The 13,871-nt window shown below is 47.4% G+C and overlaps 1 protein-coding gene across 1 annotated transcript; it reads left to right on the top strand.

Moving 5' to 3' along the window:
• Positions 1 to 9,350: 9,350 nt before the first annotated feature.
• On the top strand, positions 9,351 to 11,499 carry LOC139638811 (UPF0415 protein C7orf25 homolog). Its single transcript, XM_071512849.1, is given in 3 exon segments — positions 9,351 to 9,399; positions 9,707 to 10,883; positions 10,886 to 11,499. Coding segments are annotated over 2 exon segments (1,338 nt in total). The 5' UTR covers positions 9,351 to 9,399; positions 9,707 to 9,745; the 3' UTR covers positions 11,086 to 11,499.
• Positions 11,500 to 13,871: the final 2,372 nt, after the last annotated feature.

Here is a 13,871-nt window from a genome sequence, read left to right as displayed (position 1 = left end):
CATTTCATACACAGAATGCAGCACAATGTGCTTCACACAATATAAAGAGCAAAACATTGAGTTGATAAGACCACAGACCTGTGCTCATATTAAAAGCAGGAGAGAATTGCCACAGATTACTACACAAGATAAAACCAAAACCAGCTAACATGGTGGGTGAAAAGAAATACATAAGCAAAATAAACTAAATATATAATAATAAATAAATAAACCAGGAGAAGGAAAGAAGAGAGATCCTATGTAAAACCAAAGTTAAAAAGATGGGTTTTAAGGTGTCTTTTAAAAGTACCAAGTGTTTCAATAGCACAAAGATTTTCTGTCCCAATATTTGGATCTGGTTCTGGGACCTGAGAGATCTGCGGGGAACAAATCTAGCAATCATATCTTTAAGATAGTTGGGAACATTTCCATGAATAGATTTAAAAATCAATAAAAAAAAATCTTAAAATCAATTCTAAAAGACACAGGCAGCCAATGAAGGGATTTAAGAACAGGTGTGGTCTCTGGTTCTGGTGCGTGTCAGAAGTCTGGCAGCAGAGTTTTGAACTGGCTGGAGATCAGTTCTTGTTTTTGCGGGCAGGAAAGACAAAGGCTGAAAAGTTTTTCAGTGTCAGCAGTGGAGAAAAAATTCACATTTTGTCTGCAGTGTTTTCTCAGCTTGGCTCAGTAGAGACTTCAGTTGGGATCTAGCAGCAGTGAGCTGTTTGTTTGCTGCTTCTTTCTGTTTTAGTTCATCTGAGTTTAATCTGAAAGTGTTTGGTTTGGTGCTGATCTGGTTTCTCTGAAACTAGTTCAGGTGAAAGCAGTTAAATTTCAGAGTGCTTGGCTGGGGAAGGCCAGCTGGGGTTCAAGTAGTTTTTAATTACCAGGACTGGCTTGAGCTCCTCTGGTGAACCGGAGCTTTTAGACCCCGACACTCTACAGGGTCAGCTGACCGCCAGCCTCTGAGCACAAAGACTCCAGACCACAAAGACTAGGGAGTCTATCTGCAGACTAGGGAGTCTATCTGCAGACTAGGGAGTCTATCTGCAGGAGACTCCAGACCACAAAGACTTGGGAGTCTATCTGCAGACTAGGGAGTCTGTCTGCAGGAGACTCCAGACCACAAAGACTTGGGAGTCTATCTGCAGACTAGGGAGTCTATCTGCAGGAGACTCCAGACCACAAAGACTTGGGAGTCTATCTGCAGACTAGGGAGTCTGTCTGCAGGAGACCACAAAGGCCCTCTTTACACCTTGCATTAACATGCGTCTCGTATCCAGATTGTATCTAGATATGATTTAACCTGATTACATTTACACCTGGTATGAACATGTGTCTCCAGAGTCCACATTGAGATCCGATTGAGATCCGATCGCTCTGTCCGGCTCAAACAGCCGAACGTCAGATCCTCCTCTCGTCTGCATGGGTCCAACAAAAAAAAAAAAAGATGATACCCATCTGTGAAGCCGCGCTATGGACTACGGTTTCTGCGGTGTGCCTGGTGTTCGCGGTGCGGAGGGTCTGTGTGGCGAGTGCGGAGCTCCGCAGGGGGTCTGTGGAGGGTCTGCAGGGGGTCTGTGGAGGGTCCGCAGGGGGTCTGTGGAGGGTCTGCAGGAGGTCTGTGGAGGGTCCGCAGGGGGTCTGTGGAGGGTCTGCAGGAGGTCTGTGGAGGGTCCGCAGGGCGCACCGGGCAACAACTGGAACGCCGAAGACGAAAGTCGGTGCGATTACGTATTTCCTCCACGTAGTTGTTGTATGTGGATTGAAAACACAGCTGCATTTCCACTTGTGTTCAGTGTGGTCTCGATGCGTCCCAGACCACCTCCGGAGGCGGTTTGGCCGATCGGATCACGGTCCGTCCTCGGTGCCTCGGTGCATTTACACCTGAACTTTCATGTGGTCAAGAACTATCCGATTGCAATCCGATCACCCAAAACACATTTTAATGCGAGGTGTAAAGAGGGCCAAAGACTAGGGAGTCTATCTGCCTTTAGTTTCCTTGTAGTTTCCTTGTAGTTTCTTGTAGTTTCCTTGTAGTTTCCTGTAGTTTCCATTAGTTTGCTTGTAGTTTCTTGTAGTTTCCTGTAGTTTCATGTAGATTCCTGTAGTTTCCTATAGTTTCCTGTAGTTTCCATTAGTTTCCTGTAGTTTCCTTGTAGTTCCCTGTAGTTTCCTGTAGTTTCTTGTAGTTTCCTGTAGTTTCCTTGTAGTTTCCTGTAGTTTCCATTAGTTTCCTGTAGTTTCCTTGTAGTTCCCTGTAGTTTCCTGTAGTTTCTTGTAGTTTCCTGTAGTTTCCTGTAGTTTCCTTGTAGTTTCTTGTAGTTTCCTGTAGATTCCTGTAGTTTCCGGTAGTTTCCATTAGTTTCCTGTAGTTTCCTTGTAGTTCCCTGTAGTTTCCTGTAGTTTCTTGTAGTTTCCTGTAGTTTCCTTGTAGTTTCCTGTAGTTTCCATTAGTTTCCTGTAGTTTACTTGTAGTTCCCTGTAGTTTCCTGTAGTTTCTTGTAGTTTCCTGTAGTTTCCTGTAGTTTCCTTGTAGTTTCTTGTAGTTTCCTGTAGATTCCTGTAGTTTCCTGTAGTTTCCATTAGTTTCCTGTAGTTTCCTTGTAGTTCCCTGTAGATTCCTGTAGTTTCCTTGTAGTTTCTTGTAGTTTCCTATAGATTCCTGTAGTTTCCTGTAGATTCCTGTAGTTTCCTTGTAGTTCCCTGTAGTTTCCTGTAGTTTCTTGTAGTTTCCTGTAGTTTCCTGTAGTTTCCTTGTAGTTTCTTGTAGTTTCCTGTAGATTCCTGTAGTTTCCGGTAGTTTCCATTAGTTTCCTGTAGTTTCCTTGTAGTTCCCTGTAGTTTCCTGTAGTTTCTTGTAGTTTCCTGTAGTTTCCTTGTAGTTTCCTGTAGTTTCCATTAGTTTCCTGTAGTTTCCTTGTAGTTCCCTGTAGTTTCCTGTAGTTTCTTGTAGTTTCCTGTAGTTTCCTTGTAGTTTCCTGTAGTTTCCATTAGTTTCCTGTAGTTTCCTTGTAGTTTCCTGTAGATTCCTGTAGTTTCCTTGTAGTTTCTTGTAGTTTCCTGTAGTTTCTTGTAGTTTCCTTGTAGTTTCTTGTAGTTTCCTGTAGTTTCCTTGTAGTTTCTTGTAGTTTCCTGTAGTTTCCTGTAGTTTCCTGTAGTTTCTATTAGTTTCCTGTAGTTTCCATTAGTTTCTTGTAGTTTCCTTGTAGTTCCCTGTAGATTCCTGTAGTTTCCTTGTAGTTTCTTGTAGTTTCCTGTAGATTCCTGTAGTTTCCTGTAGATTCCTGTAGTTCCCTGTAGATTCCTGTAGTTTCCTGTAGTTTCCATTAGTTTCCTGTAGTTTCCTTGTAGTTCCCTGTAGTTTCCTGTAGTTTCTTGTAGTTTCCTGTAGTTTCCTTGTAGTTTCCTGTAGTTTCCATTAGTTTCCTGTAGTTTCCTTGTAGTTCCCTGTAGTTTCCTGTAGTTTCCTTGTAGTTTCCTTGTAGTTCCCTGTAGTTTCCTGTAGATTCCTGTAGTTTCCTGTAGTTTCCTTGTAGTTTCTTGTAGTTTCCATTAGTTTCCTGTAGTTTCCTTGTAGTTCCCTGTAGTTTCCTGTAGATTCCTGTAGTTTCCTGTAGTTTCCTTGTAGTTTCTTGTAATTTCCATTAGTTTCCTGTAGTTTCCTTGTGGTTTCCTTGTAGTTTCTTGTAGTTTCCTGTGGATTCCTCTAGTTTCCTTGTAGTTTCCTGTAGTTTCCTTCTAGTTTTCTGTAGTTTCCTTGTAGTTTCCTGTAGTTTCCTTCTAGTTTTCTGTAGTTTCCTTGTGGTTTCCTTGTAGTTTCCTTGTAGTTTCCTGTAGTTTCCTTGTAGTTTCCTTTAGTTTACTGTAGTTTCCTTGTAGTTTCCTGTAGTTTCCTTGTAGTTTCCTTTAGTTTACTGTAGTTTCCTTGTAGTTTCCTGTAGTTTCCTTTAGTTTCCCCATAGTTTCCTTGTAATTTCCTGTGGCTTAAGTCTTTCTCAGGAAGTTCAGGAAAGCCCCATGATGCATCCTGTTCAACCTTTGATGATTTCCCACCAGACGTTTTCATAGCTGTCAACACATCAGTTGTTTGTTGCAACTTGAACCCAGGAGAGTCGTCTCTCTGAAGCCTGACAGACGAGCATCGAAGTCTTTCTAACAGGAGAGTCGTCTCTCTGAAGCCTGACAGACGAGCATCGAAGTCTTTCTAACAGGAGAGTCGTGGACGAATCGGAGCGGCCAGCCGATGAAGAAGCAGCATCATGAGGTTTGTCTTTGTTTCAGATGAAGATTAATATTTCCATTCAGCTACTGGAAATCATCTGATTCATCTGTCCCATTAGTAAGTTCCACTGCGTCCAGAGAAACATCTCACACAGAACATTATCTAAACACCTGTTTGTTTGAAGGGTAAATTATATTCAGTACTGAGCCATGTGAAGGTTTTTATAGCAGCGCTGCTCAGTCAGCAGGAGGAGAACCGTCCAGAATCCCCTGCTTCCATCTGACAACCTGAAGGACCACCTCCAGTCTGTTGTAATGTGGTCTGTTAGTCTGTTGTCCTGGTCCATCAGTGTCGGTCTGTACTGTTGGTCTGTTAGTCTGTTGTCCTGGTCCATCAGTGTCGGTCTGTACTGTTGGTCTGTTAGTCTGTTGTCCTGGTCCATCAGTGTCGGTCTGTACTGTTGGTCTGTTACAGTCTGTTGTCCTGGTCCATCAGTGTCGGTCTGTACTGTTGGTCTGTTAGTCTGTTGTCCTGGTCCATCAGTGTCGGTCTGTACTGTTGGTCTGTTACAGTCTGTTGTCCTGGTCCATCAGTGTCGGTCTGTACTGTTGGTCTGTTAGTCTGTTGTCCTGGTCCATCAGTGTCGGTCTGTACTGTTGGTCTGTTACAGTCTGTTGTCCTGGTCCATCAGTGTCGGTCTGTACTGTTGGTCTGTTAGTCTGTTGTCCTGGTCCATCAGTGTCGGTCTGTACTGTTGGTCTGTTAGTCTGTTGTCCTGGTCCATCAGTGTCGGTCTGTACTGTTGGTCTGTTAGTCTGTTGTCCTGGTCCATCAGTGTCGGTCTGTACTGTTGGTCTGTTACAGTCTGTTGTCCTGGTCCATCAGTGTCGGTCTGTACTGATGGTCTGTTAGTTTCATGTTAAAATGTTAGACAAAGGACGGACGAGGAGGACCGGGCAGCGGACCATCCAACCTGTCTCCATCTCAACCTGTCTCCATCTCCGACCTGTCTCCATCCGACCTGTCTCCATCCGACCTGTCTCCATCTCCGACCTGTCTCCATCTCCGACCTGTCTCCATCTCCGACCTGTCTCCATCTCAACCTGTCTCCATCCGACCTGTCTCCATCCGACCTGTCTCCATCCGACCTGTCTCCATCTCCGACCTGTCTCCATCTCCGACCTGTCTCCATCTCCGACCTGTCTCCATCTTAACCTGTCTCCATCCGACCTGTCTCCATCCGACCTGTCTCCATCTCCGATCTGTCTCCATCCAACCTGTCTCCATCTCCAACCTGTCTCCATCTTAACCTGTCTCCATCCGACCTGTCTCCATCCGACCTGTCTCCATCTCCAACCTGTCTCCATCCACCCTGTCTCCATCTCCAACCTGTCTCCATCTCAACCTGTCTCCATCTCCAACCTGTCTCCATCCACCCTGTCTCCATCTCCAACCTGTCTCCATCTCAACCTGTCTCCATCTCCAACCTGTCTCCATCCACCCTGTCTCCATCTCAACCTGTCTCCATCTACAACCTGTCTCCATCCACCCTGTCTCCATCTCAACCTGTCTCCATCTACAACCTGTCTCTATCCACCCTGTCTCCATCTCAACCTGTCTCCATCTACAACCTGTCTCCATCCACCCTGTCTCCATCTCCAACCTGTCTCCATCCACCCTGTCTCCATCTCCAACCTGTCTCCATCTCAACCTGTCTCCATCTCCAACCTGTCTCCATCCACCCTGTCTCCATCTCAACCTGTCTCCATCTCCAACCTGTCTCCATCCACCCTGTCTCCATCTCAACCTGTCTCCATCTCCAACCTGTCTCCATCCACCCTGTCTCCATCTCCAACCTGTCTCCATCCACCCTGTCTCCATCTCCAACCTGTCTCCATCCAACCTGTCTCCATCTACAACCTGTCTCCATCCAACCTGTCTCCATCTACAACCTGTCTCCATCCACCCTGTCTCCATCTCAACCTGTCTCCATCTCCAACCTGTCTCCATCTCAACCTGTCTCCATCTCCAACCTGTCTCCATCCACCCTGTCTCCATCTCAACCTGTCTCCATCTCCAACCTGTCTCCATCCACCCTGTCTCCATCTCAACCTGTCTCCATCTCCAACCTGTCTCCATCCACCCTGTCTCCATCTCCAACCTGTCTCCATCCACCCTGTCTCCATCTCCAACCTGTCTCCATCCACCCTGTCTCCATCTCAACCTGTCTCCATCCAACCTGTCTCCATCCACCCTGTCTCCATCTCCAACCTGTCTCCATCCACCCTGTCTCCATCTCCAACCTGTCTCCATCCACCCTGTCTCCATCTCAACCTGTCTCCATCTCCAACCTGTCTCCATCCACCCTGTCTCCATCTCAACCTGTCTCCATCCAACCTGTCTCCATCCACCCTGTCTCCATCTCCAACCTGTCTCCATCCACCCTGTCTCCATCTCCAACCTGTCTCCATCCACCCTGTCTCCATCTCAACCTGTCTCCATCTCCAACCTGTCTCCATCCACCCTGTCTCCATCTCCAACCTGTCTCCATCCACCCTGTCTCCATCTCAACCTGTCTCCATCTACAACCTGTCTCCATCCAACCTGTCTCCATCTCCAACCTGTCTCCATCTCAACCTGTCTCCATCTACAACCTGTCTCCATCCAACCTGTCTCCATCCACCCTGTCTCCATCTCCAACCTGTCTCCATCCACCCTGTCTCCATCTCCAACCTGTCTCCATCCAACCTGTCTCCATCTACAACCTGTCTCCATCCAACCTGTCTCCATCTCCAACCTGTCTCCATCTCCACCCTGTCTCCATCCACCCTGTCTCCATCCACCCTGTCTCCATCCACCCTGTCTCCATCTACAACCTGTCTCCATCCAACCTGTCTCCATCTACAACCTGTCTCCATCCAACCTGTCTCCATCTACAACCTGTCTCCATCCACCCTGTCTCCATCTCAACCTGTCTCCATCCAACCTGTCTCCATCCACCCTGTCTCCATCTCCAACCTGTCTCCATCCACCCTGTCTCCATCTCCAACCTGTCTCCATCCACCCTGTCTCCATCTCAACCTGTCTCCATCTCCAACCTGTCTCCATCCACCCTGTCTCCATCTCAACCTGTCTCCATCCAACCTGTCTCCATCCACCCTGTCTCCATCTCCAACCTGTCTCCATCCACCCTGTCTCCATCTCCAACCTGTCTCCATCCACCCTGTCTCCATCTCAACCTGTCTCCATCTCCAACCTGTCTCCATCCACCCTGTCTCCATCTACAACCTGTCTCCATCCACCCTGTCTCCATCTCAACCTGTCTCCATCCAACCTGTCTCCATCCACCCTGTCTCCATCTCCAACCTGTCTCCATCCACCCTGTCTCCATCTCCAACCTGTCTCCATCCACCCTGTCTCCATCTCAACCTGTCTCCATCTCCAACCTGTCTCCATCCACCCTGTCTCCATCTCAACCTGTCTCCATCCAACCTGTCTCCATCCACCCTGTCTCCATCTCCAACCTGTCTCCATCCACCCTGTCTCCATCTCAACCTGTCTCCATCTCCAACCTGTCTCCATCCACCCTGTCTCCATCTCAACCTGTCTCCATCCAACCTGTCTCCATCCACCCTGTCTCCATCCAACCTGTCTCCATCCACCCTGTCTCCATCTCCAACCTGTCTCCATCCACCCTGTCTCCATCTCAACCTGTCTCCATCCAACCTGTCTCCATCCACCCTGTCTCCATCTCAACCTGTCTCCATCCAACCTGTCTCCATCCACCCTGTCTCCATCCAACCTGTCTCCATCCACCCTGTCTCCATCTCCAACCTGTCTCCATCCACCCTGTCTCCATCTCAACCTGTCTCCATCCAACCTGTCTCCATCCACCCTGTCTCCATCTCCAACCTGTCTCCATCCACCCTGTCTCCATCTCAACCTGTCTCCATCCAACCTGTCTCCATCCACCCTGTCTCCATCTCCAACCTGTCTGTAAATATAAATGATCTTTACTCTGTCTTCTCTCCCTTCACTCTCAGTCTGAAACGTTTTTACTCTATATGGGACACTATCCGTTCACTGTAATTAACTGACTGTGACTCAGCATTTGTACTATGGTGTGTGTGTGTGTGTGTGTGTGTGTGTGTGTGTGTGTGTGTGTGTGTGTGTGTGTGTGTGTGTTACACTGATGGACATGTGCACCTTATTAGTCTGTAGCCGATTTGTATGAATGATGAGTCATTGCGCACACGGCTGATATGTGATGTCATATCCTGTTTGTACTGATGCTTCATGTTACAAAGATAAATATTTTAATTCAATTCAGTATTTTTCTTTTAGTTTTCAGTGAGTTTATACAGGTTACACACATTATTCAGTTTTAATAACTCACACATCTAAACTTGAAAACCCAATGTGTGTGTGTGTGTGTTTGTGTGTGTGTGTGTGTGTGTGTGTGTGTGTGTGGATCCTTAATTGGAATGAACAGAATATTTGTATTTGCCTACAGACGCTGGCACAAGACTGTCATCAATATAAAGAATATTATTTATGATATTTATGATGATCATTTCCTTTTACATATTCAATATCGTCCTCGCTCAGATTATTTGCCGCTGAATGAGATTGTTGTACAAATACAATAATATAATAATACTAATGTAATGATTTTAGAAAATCATTCTGTTTGAACTTGTAATATCTCGTCACAACAGATTTATTTCTTACTCCTTTGCATTTCATAATCAGATTTCTTCTGTCAACATCAACCTCTGACCTTTATTTTGACTTTCTACTTTGTTCATATGAATCAATACTGAACAAACTGAATCGAAACATTTTCTTATTCCTCTTCTGCAGATTACATACAGAATACTGTATATATAGGATATATATATATATGTCAGCTGTATGCGTCACTTGTACGTCTGTATTAGCGTCATGTTCCTCAGGATCTTTACAGTTTTGTGATGAACACGTTTTTATTTATTATCAACAAGAGAAATCTAATTTCGGTAAAGCTTTTGGACTTTTATTTTGAAGGTCCGGAATGAAATTCTACCGGAAGTGAGATTCGTTGTTATGAAGTTCACTCCGCAGCAGCTGGTCAGTCTGTAGCTGTTAGCTGTTAGCTGTTAGCTGTTAGCTGCTGGAAGGAACCTGCGGACAAAACTTCACATTTTACGGATTTCGTAAGTTGTTGTGTTGTTTTTCTGAACGTCACCTTGTTGTTTTTGTGTTAAATGACAGGAAACACGCGCCGATAGCTTCGGATTACTTTCTGCCGGCTAAGCTAGCAGCGGTAGCTGCGAGGCTAACGTTAGGGTTCCTGTGTAAAAGCGAAGCTAGTCTGTCGGCTCTGATGTCGTCACGGTATGACGACATTAAGATGAAGTCACCGCGAGTAATTTCAGCTGGTGACGTCATTAGAGTTTATTATAAAAGTCTTTCTGTGCGGCAGTGACGTCAGAGTCAGGGTTCATGTGTTTTTACCTCCAGCTGATCTGAGTTCTCCGCTTCCAGAGATAATGCGCAGCCATGTCCATGCAGGCGATGCTGCAGGAGCGTTTGGTCGCCGCTCAGGCGCTGCTGGGGCGGGTGGAGCAGCTGTGCCGGCGGCAGCCGCGGGGCGTGGAGGGCGAGGCCAAGCTGTGCGGCAAGCTGCGCGCCGAGCTCAAGTTCCTGAGGAAGGTTCAGGCGGGGGAGGTGCGGATCAAAGAGTCTCACCTGCACAGCACCAACCTGACGCACCTGAGCGCCGTGGTGGAGTCCGCCGAGAGCCTGGAGGCCGTGGTCGCCCTGCTGCGGGTCTTCGCCTACGAGGACGGGGGCGGAGCCAGAAGGTCGCTGGCGGTGGACGTCGTGGCGGACGGGGGTCACACCTGGGTCAAGGCCATCGGCCGGAAGGCGGAGGCGCTGCATAACATCTGGCGCGGCCGCGGACAGTACGGAGACAAGAGCGCCGTGAGCCAGGCGGCGGCCTTCGTCCGGGCGAGCCGCCAGCAGCCCGTCCAGTACAGCGAGCCGCGGGTCGTCTTCGCCTTCTACAACGGAGTGTCCCGGCCCATGGCCGCCCGCCTCAGGCGCATGGGCGTCTCCGTACGCGGAGACGTGGTGGAGGTCGACGCCGCGCTCGGAGAGGAAGACGGCGGTGACGAGGAGGAGGAAGAGGAGGAGGAGGAGGAGGAGGAAGAGGAGGAAGAGGAGGAGGAGAAAGAGGAGGAGGAGGAGCGAGGAGCGGAGAGAGAACCGACGGACGGCGAGGAGCCGGACGAAGACGAAGACGGAGGCGAGTCGGCGCTCGGCCGTGCCGGAGCGGCCCGGGACGCGGCGGCGGTGAGCCTGGCCTTCCCCCCCCGGGTGCGGGTGGCGGCGTGTCACCGGGCGAACCTCGACATCACCACGCTCATCGCCTACGTGTCGGCGCTGAGTCACGGCGGCTGCCGCTTCTCCTTCAGGGAGCCGGTGCTGACGGAGCAGGCTGCGCGGGAGCGGCTGGAGCGCGTTCTGCCGCGGCTCGACGGCTTCATGGAGGGGAAGGAGCTGCTCGCCTGCCGCTCCGCCATCGACGACTTCCTGTTGATCCTGGAGACGCTGGGCGGGCCGGGCGAGAAGGAGCGCGCCCGCCGGCTGCTCGCCCGCGTCCGGCCGGTGGACGACGGCCCGTCGGAGCGACCGGCCGCCTCGCCGCCAGCGCCAAGGTCAACCGCCGCTCGCTGATGATATTCGGCACCGGCGACGCCTTGCGGGCCGTTACCATGACGGCCAACAGCGGCTTCGTCAGGGCGGCGGCCAATCAGGGCGTCCGATACAGTGTGTTCATTCATGAGCCAAGAGCACTGACTGAAGGCAAAGAGTGGAGGGCGAGTCCCATCTGACAGTATGAGAGAGACAGAGAGAGAGAGTGAGAGAGAGAGAGAGACAGAGAGAGAGAGAGAGAGAGAGAGAGAGAGAGAGAGAGAGAGAGAGAGAGAGAGAGAGACAGAGAGAGAGAGAGAGAGAGAGAGAGAGAGAGAGGGAGAGAGGGAGAGAGAGAGAGAGAGAGAGAGAGAGAGAGAGAGAGAGAGAGAGAGAGAGGTTTTCAGGCTGATGGTTTATTCTGGACTTCACTCTTCACATCTTGTTGCTCCTGGATCTGGATCTGGATCTAACCTGCAGTTTATTTGCTGGTTCTAGTTTGGAATATTTTTTGTCTTTTTGTTGATTCCCAGCAGAAATCAATATTGGGATTTATCTGTTAAATGAGAATATTCTGGATTAAGATTATATATATTCAATATAAAATAAAGCATTCAAATGATTGTCAGTTTCCAATCTTTATTGAAACAGTTTTGCTTTTCAGTAGAAGACTCAGTTTGTCTCAGTCAGGAGTTTGTAGTCCTGAAGGATCCTGCAGCTTTCAGTGAAGGATGATCCAGGCTCACAAACACTGAGATGGACTGTGATGTTTGAGTGTGAATGAAGCTACAACATCCTCCTCCTCCTCCACCACACACACACACACACACACACACACACACACACACACACACACACACACACACACACACACACACACACACACACACACACACACACACACACGAGAAATAAAGAGAGAGATCAACTCTCTCCACAGCTGCACCAGTTTCTCTCCGGTTAAACGGTCCAATGGAACGGGGTCTTGCTCTTCCCTGCCGGCATCGCCGTGGTTACCGCTGTCAGGCGCTGACATCAGCCACAGACAGCGCACCTGTTGGCGGTTGACAGCGTAACGTTATAAATCACTGAGTTGACAATCACACACCGTTTGAGCCAAGACTAAAGACTTGAGATAATATTAAACATGTTGATGTTGTGATGGTGAAGAGGAGAAGATGAAGAGTTCTCCTCCTGAAGCTCGTGGAGACGGGAAGCCTAACCCTGACCTGGTGGCCAGGAGGGGAGCAACACACAGTCCATTAAAAATGTATTAACTGTATATATATACTGTGTATATATGTGTGTATGTAGTTCATGGTCATTTTAATGAGACTGTGTTGTTCCCCTCCCGGCCACCAGGTGGCAGCAGCTGCAAAGTTAAACTTCAGTACATATTTCAGTACTTCAGTGCAACTTATTTACATTATTCACATTTTTTACATTATTCACATTTACATTATTCACATTATTCACATTATTTACATTATTCACATTTTTTACATTATTCACATTTACATTATTCACATTATTCACATTATTTACATTATTCACATTATTTACATTATTCACATTATTCACATTATTCACATTATTCACTATTATTATTCATACTCACTCATACTCACTGACCTCACTGACACTGGAAGTGAACTGGCAGATTGTAGAAAAGAGTTACTCACCCTACAACTCAGTTTCCCATGATCCTCTGCTCCCTCTTCCCCTCACTGCCCAGCTGTGGAGGATCAGGATCAAGACTGATGGCAGAACTGTGGAACTCCCAGCTGACAAATGTATGTGATTATTTAGTCTGAATTGTATTGATTGTTATTGGTAAATTATCTTTGTTTTTTCATGTATATTTAACATCGTCTGTTCCAGTTCAGGTCCTAGTTTAGTTTCTATCTCACTCTAAACTCTTTAGGTAAATGACAGTTTAACTTGAGTCAATATTAATAATCTCTCAGGTACCTGTAGTTCTGTTCACTTGAAAATATTTGTGAAAATATTTGTGATAATTGTGAATATTTGAATTGAATATTGAATTTGATTGGTGGATTATTGGGTTTATTGATTAGTGTATTCCTTTTTTTGATTTGTATTACAGAACCACACAGACATATGTACAGTATATACATACAGTATATACAGTATTTATAGTATCTGGACTGTGGACCTGCTGCTGGTCTCCTGATCACAGAAGCAGACCCAGAGTCAGGAGACTTCCTGCATGTTGCACTTTGTCACTTACAGATAAAATATGAGAAATCAATGAAGTAGAAAAGTCACATTTGTTTTTGTTTACAAAAGGTTGTTGATCTTTTGTTTAGCTGATGGTTTCTGACAGATTCTGGGTTTTGAGTTTGTCTTGGTCTTCATCTCAGCTGTGGAGCTTGGACTGTTGGTTCAGGTTCTCCTCGGTGTCAGCTGTACTGAATGAACACCTGAACTCAGAGAGTCTGAGTAGAAAGGAGGAGCGTCCCATCAGTGGGATCAGTGAGATCAGTGAGATCAGTGAGATCAGTGGGATCAGTGAGATCAGTGGGATCAGTGGGATCAAAGAGATCAGTGGGATCAGTGGGATCAGTGAGATCAGTGAGATCAGTGAGATCAGTGGGATCAGTGGGATCAAAGAGATCAGTGAGATCAGTGGGATCAGTGAGATCAAAGAGATCAGTGAGATCAGTGGGATCAGTGAGATCAGTGAGATCAGTGGGATCAGTGAGATCAGTGAGATCAGTGGGATCAGTGAGATCAGTGGGATCAGTGAGATCAGTGAGATCAGTGGGTCATCAGGGCTTCACAGGCTGCTTAGTGTCTGAATATGAAGAAATAATGTCACTAACAGGGAATACACATACGATAGATGCCACCATGTGTTTCCAGATGTGCAGTCAGGACCGGGCTCAGAGAGTCTGGTTTAGACCGCAGAGGGGGCGGAGTCTCAGAGATGAGATGAAGGTCAGCCATGATCTTCTCATCATCG

The sequence above is a fragment of the Centroberyx affinis genome, unplaced genomic scaffold (genome assembly GCF_046629955.1).
Source record: "Centroberyx affinis isolate AG114_WGS23_722 - 3 ecotype Tasmania unplaced genomic scaffold, CSIRO-AGI_Caff_v1 ptg006581l_1, whole genome shotgun sequence".
Classification (NCBI taxonomy): domain Eukaryota; kingdom Metazoa; phylum Chordata; class Actinopteri; order Beryciformes; family Berycidae; genus Centroberyx; species Centroberyx affinis.
Note: the sequence above shows the minus strand (reverse complement) of the source record. Positions and strands in the feature narration are given on the sequence as shown.